A 20,956-nucleotide genomic window follows, 5' to 3' on the forward strand; every position below is an offset into this window, starting at 1 on the left:
TTAAGCTTTCATACGGAGATAGAAATCCTGTTAACCTCCTTCAAAAATTATTTTGACTCCTAACATATGGTATCCACAATCATTGTCTTACTGGGTTTATCATAACCTTTCATAATAAACAGATCACACCTATGGCATCAGAAATGTTTTGCTGTGAACCAATTACAACAACCAACTGAGTCCTGCTCTTAAACTTTCCCAAAATGCAACGACGAGGCATAAAGTAATAACATCCCAATTCTGTTGGCAGAACATAAGGAAATCTCTACTAAAATGGCCTCACATGTTCTTGCAGTGCAGAACCTATTTAAAAACCTATTCGATTCATTTTTAATTTCCGTGCACATGTAGCAGATTTTCCTCCCTGATCAATCTTATTGGCATTTCCTTTCTATATCAATTTAAAAGCATAGGCACAAACTTCTCATCCATGCAGTGCAAATTGAGACCATGCTGCCTCCATAGACATACACGTTTGAGTCAATTACCACATTTATTGAACATTTAGCAATGTTCTGGTGTTCGCTACCGCTTGTCGGCACATACACTCCCTTAATTTCTTCCAATTACTGTTTTTCATAGCCAAAGATTGAGGGCATCAGTGTACTTTGTATGGTGTATTCCACCTAGTAAACCCATATTTGGGCCAATTAATGTTTGTCAAGTTAACAAATGTGTTAATCATTTCAAAAGCCCTCGAGCTGGATTGAGGTTTTGCCAAATACAATACAGTACTAGGTTATCTGCCTATAAGGAGATACTGGGTCCCAGTGCAGGCCTCTCACCAGTGCTTCACGTCGCACCCATTCTTTACCATTGACCTACACTCTGGTCATTTGGTGAGTATAGCTGCTAGACCCACCCCCAAATCCCCTAACAATTTTTTGTCTTTGGGAGGACAGCCATCAGATATGGCCCTTCAAGAGGCTTTTAGTCATCAATCGACAACCGCATCCGGTGCTTGCATTTTTTATTTACTTAGTTTTCATTGCTCCTTTGTGCCAATTGTGCATTTTATTCACTTCTGACTCGGTCCACGGGCCAACGTGGGGGAGGGCTAGGGGGCTGGTCAGAGGCGTGCAGCTGGCGCACTGACGTGCAAGCCTGTCTGTTGCAGACGACTGGTAATATGAATTGCAAGGTCATTTACCCGGGGCGACATAGTTTACCTGCAACTCTGCCTTTTCCACTCATGCTAACTCTGGGGTTGCTTATGCGGTACAACCCCTGACTAATCAATTACTGACTGAGAGGCATGATGGCGAGGACTTCTGATGGATGCCATCTTACTCAAACCATTTATGTTCTTTGTCTGAACTGTTGTTCGCTACCTAAACATCAACATTTAATTTCCTCTGCGATTACAACCCAGATGTTCCTCACTGAGACCTGGTTACATGCAGGTTCTCTGCGGACAATATTGCTGCACTACCTGCTAATTATTCTTTAGTTATATACTGCAGAGGTTAAGTCTGAATACAGGAATCAATCTTATGCTCTTTAACTCTGCTTGTGCTACGTACTATACAGGGAAAATAACCCATGCCCAGAATTGTCAGAAGACATTTAAAGTGGTGAATTATCGAATGGCAGTAACATAACATCTCGCCTACGCCCCTTCTTTCACAGTGCCATTGTAATAAGTTAGCTTTTTTTTTTCACTCAAAGTGGAAAATATTCACTTATAATTATGCAGATATAAATTCCAACCGTAATATGGATTTAACAAATGCATCTTTAGTGGAGGCTTATCACTTGGCAACCAAGGCAGAGTACTCCCCAAATTAAGTGAATGGTCTCCTTTAGATTTGGCATCCTTCCTGGCTGCCTTGCAGTCTATTAAATCAGGATCTTCTCCCACCAGACAAGCTGATTACTGGATACTACAGTCTTAACTGATTTTGGAGCTCCTTAATTCATCTTTGATGGAAGGGTATGTGCCTCAGTAGTGTACGCCTGGTTTTGCAGCGTGAATCTTTCTGGATTCACTATGCTGTGCATTATTCCGCGGTCTTGTGGTTGGGTCCGGATTCGTAGTCTTTTCTTTGTTTTTTTTTGTTTTTTCTTAGCCCAGGTGGGCGTCGGCGTCACACCCCCATGGGTGTATTTCCGGTGACGTCGGCATGCTTCCTGCGGAAGCTCCCACTCTTGGGCGCCATCTTCAGATTCTTTTTTTCCGCGGTCGGGTCTGGATCGTTCCCGTTTGGGCTCCAGACATTTTTGGAGAAAGAAGAAAGAAAATACAGAAAAGACGAGGAGAAGTCATCTGAAGACTCCAGGGGACTTCACCGACGAGAAACAAGCAAGGATAAGGCGTTTTCCATCGAGATCTTCGACGACCGTCGACGAACACGCGACCAGAGAGGCCCTGGACGCTCGAGGATGGACAACACGCCGTTCAAGTTCTGCCGTAACTGCCACCACAAGTACGCGCAGAAGGACCAGCACCCGGTATGCAACCTTTGCCTACCGGTGGACCACGAAAGCGGAGACTGCAACGCCTGTTCCGCCTTCACCCCGAAGACCCTTCGTGTGAGAGAGAGGCAGAGGGTAGCTCACGCCGCCCTGCAGGGGAAGGCCCCGACTCCGTCACTCTACGAGCTGGGGATGTCCTCCGAGGAAGAAGACAACGCTGCCGCCGAAGACGACAGCTACACGGTCGTAGAGACCGATTACACGAAGACTTCTGACAAGGTAGGAGACTCTTCGGCCCCCAAGAACCCGAGAGACTCTGAGTCTAGAAAAATCGAGGGCAAGACCCCGAAAGCGCCGACGCCAAAAAAGGCGGCGTCCGCAACTACTCCCAGGCCCAGCGGATCCTCCGAGAAGGAGTCCCCGGCGCCGAGAGCTGCTGATCAGCAGAAAACGTCGAAAATCGTCCCCGAAAAGGATCGATCGACGAGGGAGAAAGACCCGAAACTGGCGACGACGACCAGAGACCCGAAATCCGGTTCGACGTCAAACTTCGACTCCGAGAGGCATGGCGACGAGCCATCCGTCGAAGAGAGCGGCCGACCCATCCGACGCGGAACACGCGGCCGAGATGGAAAAGAAAAGAAGGCGCCTCGAGGCAGAAATGGAGAACATCATGCAGCGGAAGAAAGATTTCGACGCAAAGATGAAAGCCTTCACGATCCCTCACAAGGCCAAGCCACCAGTGATGGAGGCGGTCGAGGAGGAAGAAGAGGTCGCCGAAGTCACCGAGCAAGACCAGGACGTCGAGGTGATCGACGACCAGGAGGAGTACGAGAATCCCTACGAAAGTTACAGCTATGGGGAGGAAGATGAGGGCAGGACAGACACAGAGTCGGCACCCTCTGACCTTCAGGAGGTAGATTACATCGATGTCGACACCGACAGCCCGGAGGAGGTGGTCGACACCTACCCCTCGAGGCCCTCGCCGCCGGACGACATCGGGGCCGAGGCCCTCGCCGCCGGACGACATCGGGGCCTACAACTCGGTGATACAATCTGCCGCAGCAGCTTTCAAGCTCAAGCTCGACGAAGAGAAGCAGAAAGCAGACTTCCTTCTAGAAACATTACTCCCAACACAAACGAGGAGCCAGTTCCTTCCAATGCTCGAGAGCGTCTTGGCCCAGGGGAAGGAAGCTTTCAGGGAGCCCGCAACATGCAAGGCAGTAACTCCCAGAACTGAGAAGAAGTACAAGCATGCCACAAAGGACCCGGCCTACATTCAGGGCACGGTCTCCGCAGACTCCATTATCACGGCCACAGCAAGGAGGAGGGCTAACGTACCCACTACCTCGGGCCCACCACCGGATAAGGAGAGCAAAAGGATGGATCTGGTGGGCAGAAGGATCGAACGGAATGCCGCGACCCACTGGCGCATGGCTAATTCCAACGCCCTGATAAACAGGCACATGTACCAAATCATGGAGGGACTGGGGCAGTTGGTGAAGGACTTGCCCCAGGATGCCAGGCAGAAAGCCGAAAAGCTGATTGAAGAGGGGAAGAATGCGGCAAATTCTTGCCTTAAGACGGCCCTGGATGGGGCAGACACCGCCAGCAGGCTCATGATGATGGGCGTCACGGAAAGGAGGCACGCCTGGCTCAGGATATCCGGTTTCAAACCGGAGGTGCAACACAGCATCCTGAACACACCGTTCAACGGCAGCACGCTTTTCGGACCAACAGTTGATGAACAACTCAGCCAACTGAAGAAAGATAATGAAACAGCAAGATCCATGGGGGCATTGCAGTTCAGAGGGAACAAGAGGGGCACCCCGTCACGGAGGCCCGGCGGGAGAGGCGGAAACCAGCCAGGTACATCACACCAGGCTTTCCAGCAAACGCACCAGGCAGACGAGCAGACTCAGCAGGGTCATCAGAAGCAGCCCTGGCAGTACCAACAAAGAGGCCAGTCCTTTCGAGGGAGAAATGGACGGGGGCAAAATAGAAGAGGGGGCCAGCAGCCCACCTCCAAGTGACTTCAAAAAACTCCGTGTGCCCGCCCGCAAAAAAGAACCCAGGGGGAAGCACGTACAGATGGGTCAAGACAAACTAGACACCTACGACCACAGGACACCAGTGGGAGGAAGATTAAGATACCACCTCCAGGAGTGGAGAGAAATCACATCAGACAAATGGATCCTCAACATTATCCAATTCGGATACTGCATAGAGTTGGAGGGGAGGCCAACAAGCAAAAAACCAAAAAGAAAGCCACTAGCAGGCAAGCAGCTACAGTGCCTTCAGGAAGAAGCAAAAGAACTCCTGCAGAAGCAGGCCATAGAACGGGTACCCTTCAAGGAAAGAAACACAGGAGTATACTCCACGTACTTCCTGGTACCAAAAGTAGACGAGACAATGAGACCCATTCTCGATTTAAGGTTCATGAACAAATTCATAAGAACACAAAAATTCAAAATGACCTCCCTGCAAGAGGTGCTCCCACAATTGCAGATCGGGGACTTCATGGTCACTATAGACCTCAAAGACGCATACCTGCACATCCCAATGAACAGAAAGCACAAACACATGCTCAGGTTCACCGTCGGAGAAAGCCACTACCAGTTCACGACACTGGCCTTCGGTCTGAAATCGGCACCAAGAGTTTTCACAAAGTGCCTCGCAGCAGTCGCAGCGCACCTAAGAAGGCAAGGGATACACGTATACCCTTACCTGGACGACTGGCTGGTGAAAGCAAACTCATACCAGAAATGCAAGCTGCACGCACATACAGTGACCAGCACGCTCAGAAACCTGGGGTTCTCCATCCATTGGAAGAAATCATCAATGGAGCCAGAACAAGTGAAGATCTTCCTGGGAGCACAGATCAACACCTTACAGGGCAAGGTGTTCCCCAGCGAGAAGAGGGCGAGGGCGCTGGTGAAGGAAACTCGCCTCTACCGGAAGGGACAAGCTCGGACAGTGAGGACTGCGAGCAAAATCATGGGGATGATGGCATCATGCATCCACCTGGTACCGAATGTACGACTCCACATGAGACCCATTCAAGAATGGCTACAGGGGCAATGGTCACAAGCTACAGGCAGTTGGGAGGATCTAGTGGTTGTAACGCACGCAGTGCAGAAGGAGATGACATGGTGGACCATGGAGAACATAGCAAGGGGAAAGCCTCTAACGCCCCCAACGCCAACAGTGACCATCACCACAGACGCATCCCTGAAGGGATGGGGCGCTCACATGGAGGAGCTCAAGGTGAGAGGACTGTGGACACCGACGGATGCCACAAAACACATCAATTACTTGGAATTGAAGACAATCTTCCTTGCACTGAAAGCCTTCCAGACAAGACTGTACAATCACAAGGTGTTGATACAAACAGACAATACCACTGCGATGTTCTACATCAACAAGCAGGGGGGCACCCAGTCAGCCCCGCTTTCAACGCTAGCACAGGAGATATGGAGGTGGGCAATCCCTCTCAAGATAGACCTGCTGGCCATACACCTGCCAGGGAAGGACAACATACAAGCAGATTGGCTCAGCAGGCAGACTTCAGCATCCCACGAGTGGGAGCTCAATGCTCAGGAGACGAGGCACCTATTCGACAGATGGGGAACTCCATCGGTGGACCTGTTTGCCACACGCCAGAATGCAAAATGCCGAAACTTCGCATCCAGGCAGCCCGAGGAGGGGTCACTGGGGAATGCCCTATGGATAGATTGGTCAGGGACATTTGCCTACGCCTTTCCCCCGATACCACTGATGCACAGAGTACTGAGCAAGTGCAGAGCGAGCAACATGACACTGATACTGGTCGCACCACAGTGGGCGAGGCAGACATGGTACTCGCAGATCATGGAGATGACACAGTGTGCACCCCACAGATTCAACAGGAGGAAAGACTTACTCTCCATGCAGAACGGAGAGGTGCTGCACCCAGAGCCAGAGAGCATGAGCCTAGTAGCGTGGCTCCTGAGGACATAGAGTTCGCACATTTAAGATTGCCAGAAAGTACACTGAAGGTCCTGCGGGAGGCAAGAAGGCCTAGCACCCGGAAGTGCTATGTTGCGAAATGGAAGAGGTTCACAATATGGTGTAGACCAGAAAGACTTCACAATAAAATGAAGAGGGACTCCACAGTGCTAAAGTACCTGACGCACTTGCTTGAGAAGAACCTTAGCTCATCCTCCTTGAGGGTTCACTTAGCAGCAATAGTCGCCTACACAAGGGGTGAAACGTGCAGGAGTTTCTTCACATCACAGGTGGTGAAGAGATTCCTAGAAGGGGCGAAAAGGATCGCACCGCCCAAGCGGGTGCCGCCACCTGCATGGAACTTGAACATAGTCCTAACGGAACTCATGAAAGAGCCCTTTGAACCGCTCCACAGGGCGTCCTTAAAGATGCTGACTATGAAAACAGCTTTTCTGGTTGCAATAACGTCCCTACGCAGAGTAAGCGAGCTTCAGGCTCTGACGCTACAAGAACCCTACATACAAATACACAATGACAGGGTTGTGATGAGGACTGACCCAAACTTCATGCCGAAGGTGGTATCTAAATTCCACATGAACCAGTCTATACAGATACCGAGTTTTTTCCAAAAACCAACAACTGCCGCTGAGCGAGCTCTGCACACCCTGGACGCCAGAAGGGCAGTCATGCACTACATCGAAAGGACAAAGGGACACAGGAAAACAAAACAGTTCTTTGTGTCATTTGCCAACAGTTACATGGGAAAAGCAGTAACCAAAAAGACAATTGCACGATGGATCGCACAGACAATCCAACTCTGCCACAAGCGTGCAGGACAAGAGCTAGCAGAGGGGACACGTGCCCACTCCACTAGGAAAAAGGGCGCTACAATAGCCTTCCTGGCTAACACACCCATACAAGACATATGCCTGGCGGCAACATGGGCTTCGGTGCACACGTTCACGAAGCACTACTGTGTGGACATACAGATGAACAAGGAAGCTCAAGTTGGACAGAAGGTGCTACAGCACATATTCAATACCCAACGCTCATCTTCCACCCAACCGCCACAGAAATGAGAAACCGCTACAAAATCTATGCACAGCATAGTGAATCCAGAAAGATTCACGCTGCAAAACGAATAGTTTTCTTACCTGTCGGTGTAGTTTTGCAGCTTGAAGATCTTTCTGGATTCACTAGATGAGGCTGGAGAGAGAAGAGGTGGTTAACAAAAGAGAGGTTTTTAAAAAAAAAGTACAAAGCGGTAAAATACCAACTAAATAGAACATTGCCATTACTTCGGAAACGAGGAGAAACACGGAAAAAAAGAACCCGAAGATGGCGCCCAAGAGTGGGAGCTTCCGCAGGAAGCATGCCGACGTCACCGGAAATACACCCATGGGGGTGTGACGCCGACGCCCACCTGGGCTAAGAAAAAAAAAAAAAAACAAAGAAAAGACTACGAATCCGGACCCAACCACAAGACCGCGGAATAATGCACAGCATAGTGAATCCAGAAAGATCTTCAAGCTGCAAAACTACACCGACAGGTAAGAAAACTATTCGTTTTGTCATCCCTCTTCTGAAAAAAGCCCATTTAGATCCTTCTTGCTTGTCAAATTTTCAACAGATCATCCTGTTACCAGTCTTTTCCAAAGTTTTGTGAAAACAGATCAACACCCATCTTGCTTTATTTGTTGATGTATTGTTGCGGCGGGATTAATAGGCAACACGTTAATTTTAGTCTTCTTGGGTTTTATTTTTATATGCAAAGAGTCCGAGCTCTTCTTCCTGGTGGATATAGTTCCTCTCGGTGATCGACTTCTTGCAGCCTTTCGGATACCGGATTCTGCTGATTCCGTTCTACGCCCTCTGTCTGGTTTCCGTCGTGGTCTTGGCTCTTGGGATTCCGTCTTGCCGCTCGATGTAAACAGAGGGAGACAACAGGATATCAGTTGCTTGTTCGCGTGGTCTAGCGCATTAAGGGAAAAAGGTGTGGGCACCAAACAACTCGTGACACACACTTAACTACTGCCGACGTGAGGCTTCAGTGCTCGGGGGGGGGGGGGAGGATACCAGGAATAGTGGATACCCCGGTTTATTCGGTAAATGCTCCTTTACGGTTGACCCAGCCCTTGAGTTTATCCCGTACCTGTGTGAGCCATACACCTCCCGCGGGTGTATGGCTGGGCGGCTCGTGGTGTCGGTGGCCTCCTGGCTTCTCCTTCGTCACGTCCCTTTCTTCGGCTGATTACCTCTTCTCCTCACACTCCGATAAACTCTTCTCTACTTCGCTTCCTCCTTCCACTCCGTTCTCCCGCTCGCTCCCTCCGGGTGAATAAACACACCTCTGATACGTCGTCTCTCTCTCTCTCTCTCTCTCTCTCTCTCTCTCTCTCTCTCTCTCTCTCTCTCTCTCCCTCTCCCTCTCCCCTCTCCCCTCTCCCTCTCCCCTCTCCCCTCTCCCCTCTCCCCTCTCTCTCTCTCTTCTCTCTTCTCTCTTCTCTCTTCTCTCTTCTCTCTTCTCTCTTCTCTCTTCTCTCTTCTCTCTTCTCTCTTCTCTCTTCTCTCTTCTCTCTCTTCTCTCTCTTCTCTCTCTCTCTCTCTCTCTCTCTCTTCTCTCTCTTCTCTCTCTTCTCTCTCTTCTCTCTCTTCTCTCTCTTCTCTCTCTTCTCTCTCTTCTCTCTCTTCTCTCTCTTCTCTCTCTTCTCTCTCTTCTCTCTCTTCTCTCTCTTCTCTCTCTTCTCTCTCTCTCTCTCCTTCCCCCCTTCAAGAAAAATATTCCTAAGGGGAACCAATGTCCCTGTGTGATTTCCAGAATCAAAACAATGACTTTGACACCATTCTGATATTGTGCATGTAACATTGCTATGCACTAATTTTGACTATTGCAATGAGCTTATTCTATGTCCATGTGTGTCATTATATGTTGTTGTGTATAGTTTTTTTTCTTCCCCTCCACAGGTTTTTTTATGCCCCTGCAAATCGCAGTGAGCTACCACGGCTACTAACCGTGACTAACACTAAACTTCAAAAGAATTTTTCACATTTAGAGCCTCACGGGAGGGTGCGCCTTAGCGCACGTACACCAACCGGAGGACATAATTTAGGTCCTGACGAATGCAGACCGAATTTGCAGTTGTAGCAGCAGAAACATGTTGACCAGTTGTTTGTTTTAAAGGACACAGATTTCCTAAGATAGAACCTAGCTGTCCGTCGCTTTGTTTGTAACCTAATACAGGTTGGCCAGTATTAAAGTTTTTTGTATAGGCAACAACCTTGTATTTTTTAATTTCTGCACCCATAGTTCCACTCACACCTTAATTTGGGCACTGTTGCACTCCCCACATCCCGCTCCGCTGTAAATCAGGCGTTGTAGCACGCTGGGGGGGCATTCGGCCACCCCAGCGGGGACCCAATGATAAAGCATGTCACCAACTAGTGGTGAGTGAGGGTCCTTTTACAAAAAGATAAGATTTCCTTTCCTTCTGGAAATCACACAGGGACATTGGTTCCCCTTAGGAATATTTTTCTTGAAGGGGTTTCTTTGTTCTTGAGGGGGTTAAAAATCACTAAAAAGAATTTTTGTTTAAATATTTTTTATTCGTTTCCACTTAGTCACTCCTTAGTTGTTAATTTATTTGTTGATGCCCACTTTCTTCTCCACTCCTCAGTCTGTTTTTTGGGCCGGACACAGTACGGAGTCCATCCTTGTGGTCTTAGATGTCCTGTCACGATCTTGATATGGGAGGTACTGCCGTGCTCATTCTGCTCTACTTTAGCGCGGATTTAAACACCATATGGCACTCGGTCCTTGCAGATAGACTGGAATCTCTAGGCTTTGGAAGTTCAGCATTTGGGTGGCTGGTTCTTTTCCTAAAAGACTGTATGATTTGGGTCTTCTCGTCTAACTTAAGATCCAAATCACTAGCTCAGACTTGTGAGTTCCACATGGTTCTGTTCTGAGCCCCATGTTATTTAGCGTCAATGGCGGACCTATGTAATTCTGGCTCTAGTCGTATCCAGATTTGATTATGGCAATACTGTATCTGGTCGCAGACAAGACCTCTGTCCATCGCTTGCAGATTGTTCAAAATGCTGCTAGGATATTACTTTGTTTACTTACAATTGTTTCAGTTCCTCACTTGTTTCAGGAACTGCACTGGTTTAAGGTTTCCAAACATTAAGTGTGAAGCACTGTTATATGTTTATGGCTAAGCTTCCTTGGCGCTATGTTACATCCAGGAACTGGTAGTTCCTTACCAGCTTACTCAGGGCTTGAGATCCTCAAATCAAGCACTGTTTACTGTACCATGATTTTATTTAACCTGTATGAATGGCCGCTCCTTTGCCTACCTAGGTCCAAAATTTGGAAATTATCTGCCCAATGTTCTTGAGACCTGCAAGTAATTGGTCGCCTTTCGTAAAAGTCTGAAGACCTGGCTATTTTAAGTCCTTGTTCTGGGACACCCTATCTGCGTCTGCAAACCCTGTGCGCATTTTAAGTCTCAAATTATTACTATGTTCAGCTAACGCTGCAAAGTACTGAGATTGTGGCGGGTAGATCTGTGTGGCATAAAACCTGATTTATCCTTTGATAGGTTTTTCATCACTAGTCAATTGGTCGGGACTTTGCCAATATTTTGGCATACATATTAAGCAGTGCAAATGGGTCTATACGATGAACACTCTTCTGCCACTACACCTTTTTTTTGTGCCCTACAACTGGGTTGGCTGTCCAGATGAATGTTCCTTGGCAGACACACTTCCCTGCTGTCCTTGTACGTGAATGAGTAGTTTGCCTAATTTCCACCTCAGCATTTGAAAAATTCAGGGGAGTTGCACGTTGGGCTAGTTCTACATCTTTGGCAATCTCTGCAGGCCCTCGAGTTATAGCTCCCTATTACTCTTCAGGCTTGTGGTGGGGATGTCCTGTTCAAATCTTAAACTGTTCTTTAGGGCATCTATTTCTGGGTTAATAGTTATCCTAGGTATATGCTATTTCTGGTGCAGATTACACCATCACACCTCTATTCCGCAACAAACTCATGCGGACTATAGCAATCTGAAATTGTATGTAACAAAATACCTACCTAAAAGCTTTAGCATATACAAGAGCACTCCACTGCTGAAAACCAGGACAGCTGGAATAATGCATTGCAGTGCTGTTTTTGTCATAATCATGGATTGTTACATAATTCATCTGCCTCAGCAGATTCTAACGTCAGTTGTTGTTCCTAGGTCCAATGGATCAAGTTATAATTATGAAAGTAAAAAATGTAGCAAGTGTTGCCACACAATGAAAGCCTGCTGCTGTGTGTAGCAGGCAATCGGGTATACATTTTATAAAATTACAAATGTTCGAAATTACAGTTGCAAAATGATGTACGGCTCCTCTCAATGGGACCTAAGAAGAATCGGTGACTGTCTAGTCCCAGGGTTTCAGTGGGTGACCGCATCAAAACCATGGTGATCTGAGAGATTACATATAATCAGATAACTTTTTACGACCTGTATGCTCAATTTACTGCCTCTTACCTTAACTTCAGTAACAGTCAGGCCTATAGCCTTTATTATAGACTTGTCTTAACCAACTCACGCCTACAATACGCAGCATAATCCTAAAAGTACAGATGTATGAAAAATGTTAGTTACCTCGCCAAAAACTGCCTAGCAAGGGTTATTGTATTGCATATCTTCTATCCCTGCAGTTTGTTCGGGTGGATCTTATCGCTGTTAGTGTAATTCCATGTAACAAAAAACCTGCCTACAACCATAAAGCCTATTGTCTTGAACACATTTGTTTAACAATAATTGGTTCAGGCCTGCTGGCTTTGTAAAAATGTTTTACAATAAACAGATCAAACCTATGAAATCAGGCGTGACTTCCCAAAGAACAAATTAAGCCTTTCTCTATTGGCTTTACACTTTAGGAAACACCCCATTTAAGTGCACCTAAACTGGCAGCCACTCTACATAAAATTACGAATATGTAGAAAAATATAGCTAGCAATACAAAGATCCCCCTCCCCTTCTTTCTGAACTCAGTCCAACAAGAATAATCACAGTAGAACACTCGGTTTTCCAGAGTGGTTGGCTAATGCCTAAACAAGTTCCTACTACACTGTGACGTTGCATGTATCAAATACCTGCCTAAATCCTGTAGCGCAATGTAATGCCCATTGTAATGCCCATCTGTTAAAAGCTTACTGGCTTTAAGTAAAGGCTTTTCACAATCAGCCAGACGAACTGCATTTGTCATAATTGTATAATACAGGCCTGTGGCATAGGACCGAATGTTTACTGGTGCGCGCATCGGGCCTATAGCTCCAAAATATTTTCAGGCTTCGTGTCAACTTAAGCTTTTCCTTAACCTCTCCCAGGCCGTCTGCTGTGACGTGTGTGGAGGATGGCCAATGGCCGTTCCAACCGCGCACACGTGGAATTCTTCTTCACCGCGGGGGAATTCCGGCCGCAGCGAAGCGGCTAAGTATCTGTATCGCAGTCTAAATTGGAATGATAGTCAAAATTAGTGAGCTAACCAAAATTCTAAAAGGGCCTAGCTAAGATTCTCACAAAGCAAGAGTAATAACCCAGACGTAAATGCCTATTGACTTTTACCATATGCCTTTCATAATAAATGTTGCGTCTAGTGATGTTAGTATAACATTTCATAATAAACAGATCAGGCTTATTAATGCCGTGATCATTGGCATGCCACAGCTGTATAGAGTATACACTCTGGTGCAATAAAAGAGGCTTTAATGTAAGCACCAACATTTTCCGGGTCAAGTCCTGGGAACAAACATCGGGGTGGAGCTTCAACCACTTTCGTAGTAGTACTCTTAAATATCTTTTTATTGGTGGTAGCAGCTGTCAAGCCAGGCCTGTTGAGCTCTCTTTTGCCCGAGATGCAGCTTAACATGGCCTTCATGTTATGCTTTTTTAAAGTAGTATCATAAGTAAATATTTGAATGGGTTACGACAAAGCAACTTGTTAAATGTAATGTTTCACAGGGCTGACAATAGCGTTTCACTTGCCACAAAGTACAGTTAGAGGTTAATCGTCTTTCTAATTAAGATTAAAAATTTTTTTTTATAGCACATATGTCAAAGTTGTTCATGTGGCAGAAGTATGGGTGACAGTAGTTGGTGCTGCAGTGTTGGTTTGTGAGTGGTAAGGTGTTTTCTACTTCTGCATCGAATGGGAAAGCAATGTATGGCTTGCTAATGAATGAGTTTCGTAGGCCAAGTGGACTGCTAGCATTGTGGACACTAGCGCTTTCTGTGTATGTAAAAAAGCAATCTTGAGTTTATTCTAGAGTACCAGTTGTGTTCCGTTTAATTTTTTTAAATATTTTCTTAAACTGTTTGGTACGAGTCGTTATGCGTGCAATATATGGTGATAGTGCAGTAGTGATTGGTAATATATTTCAACTTTTTTTGTGTAGGATCTTGACGGTGAACATGCAAGAAGAGCAATGCAAAAAATGATGGGTGGTCCTGGTGGCATGGGAGGACCCATGGGCATGGGAGGTCCGATGGGCATGGGCGGCCACATGGGTATGAGTGGGCCAGGCGGCATGTCTGGACATATGGGCATGGCAGGGCCCAATGGTATGGGTGGTCCTTTGGGACCGGGTCCTGCAGGCCCTGGAGTCCACATCCCACCAAGCATACTCAATAACCCGAACATTGCAAATGAAATTATCCATGCATTGCAAGCTGGAAGACTCGGGAGCACAGTGTTTGTGGCAAACGTAAGTCAAATGTTCCTCATTTACTTGGTATAAATGCATAACATTCCCTCGTTTTATTCTATAAATCAAAACCTTGTAAGTAAATCTGTTGTGAAATTGTCCCATCTTCAATGTGTTTGGCCTAGTTACCATCTAGGTCTCGCCTACAGAGATTTTTAACTTTTCAAAGAACAGTCCACAATAAATCAAAGCAATAGTGGGTGTTTTCACCCACTTACTCATAACTCGATGGATTGTCAGTCTTTCCTCTCCCTGCTCCTTAGTTTGTACCTGTTTGTATTACTTCTGTAGTATTCTGTACTTTCTGTTGCATCCTTTCACTACTAACAAATGTAAATGTTGTCTCACATGGGATGAATGTCATTCCTTAATCTCACCTTTATCTTCACTTTTATAAAAATTTGCCACATACAAGGGAAGCAGTGAATGGGTAAAAGCCACCCAAACAAAAGGATGATACATCTGTTTCAGTGGGTGAACAGGCATAACATGCGGGAGGAATAGATAAACAAATGATTGTGACAGCCGAGCAGTGGGCTGAGCATAGCCCACTTTGAGCCACACTGCACAGCATCACGGATTATCTGCAGCATGGCGGGAGACTTGGCTTTGCCTATTTTCTCAAGGAGTGGCTTTTAAATAACTAAATTTGGGTGTTGAGCAAGAAGGTGGAGGTGGGTGAGGGGCGTAGTGCCAGTGGACGAGAGCAGTGTGGAGCGGGTGAGAACTAACTTGGTGGGGGAGAAGCAGCACCGGGTGAGAGGGTGAAGTTGTAGGAGGAAAACAGCAAAGTGAAGCACACTGAGAAAGCAATGGGGGTGGAATACACTAGGAAGGGTATAACATGAGGTGGGCATAGGAGAATTCGTGACATCTGAGCAACAGGGAGTGGAAAGGGAGAAGTATACAAGGGAGACAACAGAAATATGCACTCTCGGAGTGCATAGTACAAAAGGGTGAAAAAAGGCGGTGCTTAAAAAAGCAAGTAGTGGAAGCACAGAAGCAAGGCAGTCGTGATGGTAAAGTGTATTCTGAGACCAACACAAGGTTATCTGAATTGAAAACAGAATATTGTACGCATTTTACACTACAAATACAATATTTTGAAGTGGAACACCACCTTTTTTATGTTCGGACTTGCACCATTTTGGACAGTCTTTCAGTGTTAATGTTGAATGTAATTGTTTTCTAGTTGGATTACAGTGTTGGCTGGAAGAAGTTGAAGGAAGTCTTTGGAATGGCTGGCGTTGTGGTTCGAGCCGATATTCTAGAAGACAAGGAAGGAAAAAGCCGCGGCATCGGCACAGTTACTTATGAACAAGCTATTGAAGCTGTGCAGGCCATCTGTATCCTTTTCTGGCTCGAAGCCTTGAAGAAACCTGAAATGTCTATTTAGAGTTCCTACAGTAGCATGACATGTTTGTACTAGACCATCAAGATGTCTGAAGTTTGTGCAATACTGCAGGGTGTCACTCAGATAAATGTTCATAATTGCTTTGCATTAGAAGGGACCCCCCCTTAGTAATGAAGCAGTTATTAATCGATGTGGCATGCATACATCACCTCAGAGACGAATCGTCTATTTCTGTTTCACAGAGTTGATGAGAACGCTGTTTATGGGATTTCCTTATTGGTGGGGATGGTGACGCTCCTAACAATGTAGGTGTTGCAATAATTCTGTGCCATGGCAGTGTTGCACAGGGTCATGAAGAATCTGAGACTAAAGTATTGGTCTCTTGTCCTTGTTAAGAATAAGGGGAATGGTTACCCTGAAGGGGAGCAGTTGAGGGGTTGCTGACCCAAACCTTTAAGCACCCTCCATTCTTTTCCAGTTGTTGCAGGTTTTTTGTATTTGTATAAAACTTTGGTTAAAGTGCTCCTCAAGTGTTGTGAAAATCAACTGAGCATGTTGAGGAGTGGCACAATCTGGACAACACTTCTAAGTGCAACTATATACATATTGTAAATGCAACCTAATTTTTCCTTAATTTAAAATTAGCGATGTTCAACGGTCAGCTGCTTTTTGATAGGCCGATGGTTGTCAAGATGGTAAGTGACAGTGTGTATGCTAGCCATGTTGGTGTCAAAATGCAACTTAAACTAATGTTTTGTTACATGTGGATACAAGCCATACTGTTTATTTGTTGGTGGTGGTTTATGTAAGGTGTTGAGTAGTTATGAAACTGTCTACAGATGTTTGATGGTGGTGTTTACCTGTAGTGCAACAGCTGGATGTTCGCAAAGTCCTGTGAAGCCGGCAGTTAAAAAAAAAGGGAAAAAAAGAAAAATTGTATAGGGCTGTTGACATGTATTGCTGCCTTGCCTGCAACAGGCTTATCAAGTGTTTATTTCATCCGTTCATTTTATTGTGCACTTCATATGGGCGAAGTACTGTGAATTTGTATCCTATTCCTAGCGGCTATTGCTTACTTGGAAAAAAGTGGAGCGTTGCTCCACTCAGGTTATCTGTTTGAAGTAACAATGTGTAGTCCAGTTCCTTTGGTGAACAGTTAAATTCTTTCTTCAAATATTCAAAAAGTTGTGCAAAGAGTCTCAGCCAACGCGTTTCGTTCAGAGTGAACTTCGTCAGAGCATGTGTATTGAGAAGGATCTACTACGATGAATCCAAATGCTTGGTAGTCCTGTTTCGCTGCAGTAGAGAAAAGTACGGCGCAACCGAAAAAGGGCAGATGTCTCCTTGATAAGGGCCCCGTGTGCGGTGCTGGAGCCGTTCGGTATCCAAGCTCCTTCCTCGCACCGCCTCTGGATGTCTTATAACGTTTAAAATGAGGGCTTGTCAAGACCGTAAATAAGTTTAGTTCAAGGTATGAGCGCTGTAGGTCACTTGCTATGCATAGATCGCCATCTGGTGTTGGGCCCGGACGTTTGCACTTTGTTTTTGTTTGAAGAAGTCTTTCCAGTCATGAGGTAGGTGACCTCTCCTTTCCGTGATAGTGCGCATGGGCATCGACTCATTGGTTTTTTTTGTTGTTTTTTTTTCACCATCGGGTTTGGACGTGAATTGCTGTGCTCCAGTTTGACGCCGTTCTTGTGTTCCCCTCGGTGTGCAATTTACTACCCCCTCCGGTATCTTTTCTCGATCGCGTATTCCTGCCTCTGCGTATCGAATCGATTTCACAACTTCGATCGGAAAACCTCGTGCGAGGCCCTTGGGCCTAGCTGCGTCAACCGAATTTGCAGTAGATGGAACTGACTCATTCCAATTCAGCCCTGGGTGCCACTCAAAGTACTGCCGCACCGATTTTCACGACTAGTGCAATTTGTGTTTATCCCCTGAACACAAGGAGACCACTGCGAAGCCTGCTGATCCAAGATGCTCTGACCGTCTGGCTCAACGTCACAAGATATATCAACAGAAGGACTCCGCTCCAGACTTGTACGGAGAAGATGTTTACCTAGAGATCTCGAAGCATATGGAGCTGAGGCGGAGGAGGTACAAGAAATTGACGTGTCCGAGAGACTCCAACATCGAGGAAGATATCACACCCGGTCAGTGTACTGTGAGTAAAGATACCCCTCTTCCCCAAAAAGTACCCTTTAAAATGGCTTCGGGCCAAGGTCTGCACTGAGAACGTTTCTAACGCCCCACCTTTTGGGCTCTGCACCGAAACAACTAGTAAAGCCTTCCGGCTCGGCACAAAGTCTACCTTCAGACCCCGAATCCAAGACTTCGGCACCGAAACATAAGCCAACTGTTCCCTCCAAAACTTCGGCACCCAAACGCACCACAGATCCAAAATCCTCTGCTCCGACAACGTCCATACCAAAATATTCAACATCAGATTATGGCCCCAAAAGAAAAGTCAGTTCCTCCTCCACCCAAGGAGCTTAGTTTGGATCTTCCGCCTGCACAGTACTCTTGGCAAGATAGAACAGAGCTCATTATGATGAGCTAAAGCAACTGATGCAATATCTGCCTGATGAACATACATCCAAGGCTCATGACCACATTCAGGAAGGGAAACTTATTTCTAATATATCAATCTGATGTGCTCTAGATGCAGCAGACACTGCTTCACGTGCTATTAACACCAGCATTCTTCTCAGACTTCATGTGTGGCTTGGAGTATCCGGTTTTAAACCAGAAGTTCAAACATCAATTTTAAATGCACCTTTTGATAAGGAGCATTTATTTGGTCCTTCAGTGGGCACTTCATTAGAAAAAAATAAAGGATATACTATTGTGTAGATGTGTTAGCAAGACAACAAGCTAATGTGGGCCAGTCAGTTTTTCGTACACTATTTCACAATCTAACAATGGATTTGATGCCCATGCGAACTATCCCCGAAAGGAGTCTCCGCCTACCTTGTGATTGGAAAGACTTTTTCGTACAAAAACAAAGTGCAAAGGTCCGGGCCCAACACCAGATGGTGATCTATGCACAGCATCGGACTCTACATGCCAAGAAAAGATGCATACTGGGTAAGTAGCATTTTCCTTTTTTGTACACGTCTAGCCTTCATTTTAGTGCTCCCTGCAAAATCTGACCCCTTTTTCAGGGCTTCTCAGTTTACTGTGAAGTGTCCCAGCATAGGGAAAGGGCATATTGCTATCCCTTAAACAAACTCCCAGCTAGGTAGTACATGATATGATAAACGGTAATTGATATTTGGTCCATGAGGTCAGCGGAAGGTACAATACGTGCTCACTCTTGACACTAGATATAAAGACAATGGGTGCATTGGAAATGTTGTGGTGCAGGTTATGCTGCTAAGTGTGACAGCAGTTAGGCGCATCTAAACCCTGGGAAGCATTCTTCTGGTTGTTGCTGTTCTTATGCTTTGTGTGGCTGCTTTAAAATGCATTGTTCAGAACGTGGTGTGGATAGGAATTTATTATTATTTTTTTAATTTTCCTTGGATAAGGTTGGCCTGTCTTTCCCTAGCCTATTTAATTAATTACTTTCCTTTTTAGGATGATAAAGCCATGCCAAAAGGTGACAATTTCCCCCCCGAAAGGCCATCTCAACTCCCACGTAAGTGTTTTGCATATGAATATTTTCTGGTAGTGTTATTTAGGAATTGGTGTGAATGAGTGGTCCATTCAGTAGCACAACTGCAAAGGGTAGTCCCGGGCAGTTAATGGCAGAGGCCCCCAGCCCTCCCAAAAATATGAAGAAAATGCTGGTCTCCTATGTAACCTGGAGAAACAAACCCATCATAAGACTCGGAGGCATGGTTGTAATGCACGTGCAGTGTATCTTCATATTGATTGTATGTTACTGTGCACCAAATGCGTAAGGCCAACAGTCAATCTGGGTAGTACATATTTAAATGGTGGGGGTGAATGTTTCTCTTGCATGTATTGCTGTTCAGTAGGGTAAATCTAAATATCCAATACTTCATTTTGCAGGTGGACTAGGAGGAATTGGTATGGGCCTAGGACCTGGTGGACAACCTCTTGATGCTCATTTACTAAATAGAGGTAGTGCTCTAGGCCCTTCAGCAGGCGGTATGTGCGTTTTAGCTTGTTCAAAATACGAAATACTATAAGAAATATTAGTATTCTAGTGTCTTAGGTTATTTTAAGACTAAGAACACTTTCCTCTCCATTTTAGGAATGGATGGCATCGGGTATGGCATTAACAAAATGGCTGGTAAGTTTTTTGCTTTGGTAACCATCTTGAACGTAAGTGTTCCCTGTCTTTTTTTGGGGGAGGGGGGGGGGTGTCCCTCGAAGTTCCAGAAACTAGGAAACCTAAATATTGCTATTATGATTGCAATAGTAAAATGTTTAAGTCTGTGGACAGGTCTGGAAAACATTGTGTGGTATAGTTAGGTTTGATGTGTAGTCTGACACATTCGAATTTAACGCGGCTAAGGGCCATATTTTGAGTGGCAATGCGGACTAATTCCCCAGTTTTCACATTATGGTTCACAAGGGCTATCCTTTATTTGATCAGATTTTTAATAAAGAAGGAAGCTCCCTTTACAGGGCCACTGGAATTACGTTGCTTGGGTGGAACAAATTATTCATTCGGGTAAAAAGGAAAATAATGCAGCTTGATGTAGGGAGGTTCATAAGTAGAAAGCACCCCCTCCCACCCCAAGTCTACGTTCCACAGCATTTTGCCCAAACCAGTGTGCAGCATCGCTCCCCCCCCTACCACGTGTTGTCAGTTTTGGTGATTGTCTTATTGTATTGCACCTATTTATTTAACGTGTTTTGACCAGTTCTGCCTGCGTGACCGGAGTGCTTCATTAACGTGGCACATACTCCGTTCAACCACAGCCATGTTAATACCAGTTGGACTCAAGGTTACTGTCCACAACTTCTGATGACAAACTTTTCTATAATCAAAATCTTGGCTTTTGACAGTTATCTGCTGTGTAATGACTTTACTCGGACTATTTCAGCCGTGAGAGGCAGTGATTACTTTTAATTTGAGATGCCCAATTCTGGGGTCCTGCCTGGTCACTGCATGCGATAGAGGCGAAAGTGGGCTCCCTTACTCAGTCTTCTATTTTCTTGGTTGGGTTACCCGACGTGGTGTGCTCACCAATTACTCTGGAAACAGACCTCCTTTAGTTTAACATTTCCATTCATAGAAATACAGGGACTGGTGTTTCTGTTATAACTGCTGTATTCTTGGTCTTTTTTTTTTTCATATGGCTCACCTTTTCTTGGTTCTTGCCATAATGTCTGCCACCAGGGTTACTGAAGTGCAAAGACCAGGCTGGGTGACTGAGCCAGTGAGTGGATGAATTCATCCACACAGTCAGTTTGGCCATTTTAAGATCATGTTTGTTTGGTTAGATACTTGATTTTAAAA

The 20,956-nt window shown here is 45.8% G+C and overlaps 1 protein-coding gene across 1 annotated transcript in view; it reads left to right on the forward strand.

Annotated features, from left to right (window-relative positions):
* The window catches only part of HNRNPM (heterogeneous nuclear ribonucleoprotein M), a 41,646-nt gene that overhangs the window by 7,559 nt on the left and 13,131 nt on the right, over positions 1-20,956 (forward strand). Inside the window, exons 6-11 of the mRNA XM_078670145.1 lie at positions 13,854-14,162; positions 15,355-15,508; positions 16,162-16,211; positions 19,099-19,159; positions 19,537-19,635; positions 19,742-19,780. Of these exons, the coding sequence (XP_078526271.1) occupies positions 13,854-14,162; positions 15,355-15,508; positions 16,162-16,211; positions 19,099-19,159; positions 19,537-19,635; positions 19,742-19,780 (712 nt within the window). The remainder of the gene's footprint in view (positions 1-13,853; positions 14,163-15,354; positions 15,509-16,161; positions 16,212-19,098; positions 19,160-19,536; positions 19,636-19,741; positions 19,781-20,956) is intronic.

Source organism: Lissotriton helveticus, chromosome 12 (genome assembly GCF_964261635.1).
Source record: "Lissotriton helveticus chromosome 12, aLisHel1.1, whole genome shotgun sequence".
NCBI classification, from domain to species: domain Eukaryota; kingdom Metazoa; phylum Chordata; class Amphibia; order Caudata; family Salamandridae; genus Lissotriton; species Lissotriton helveticus.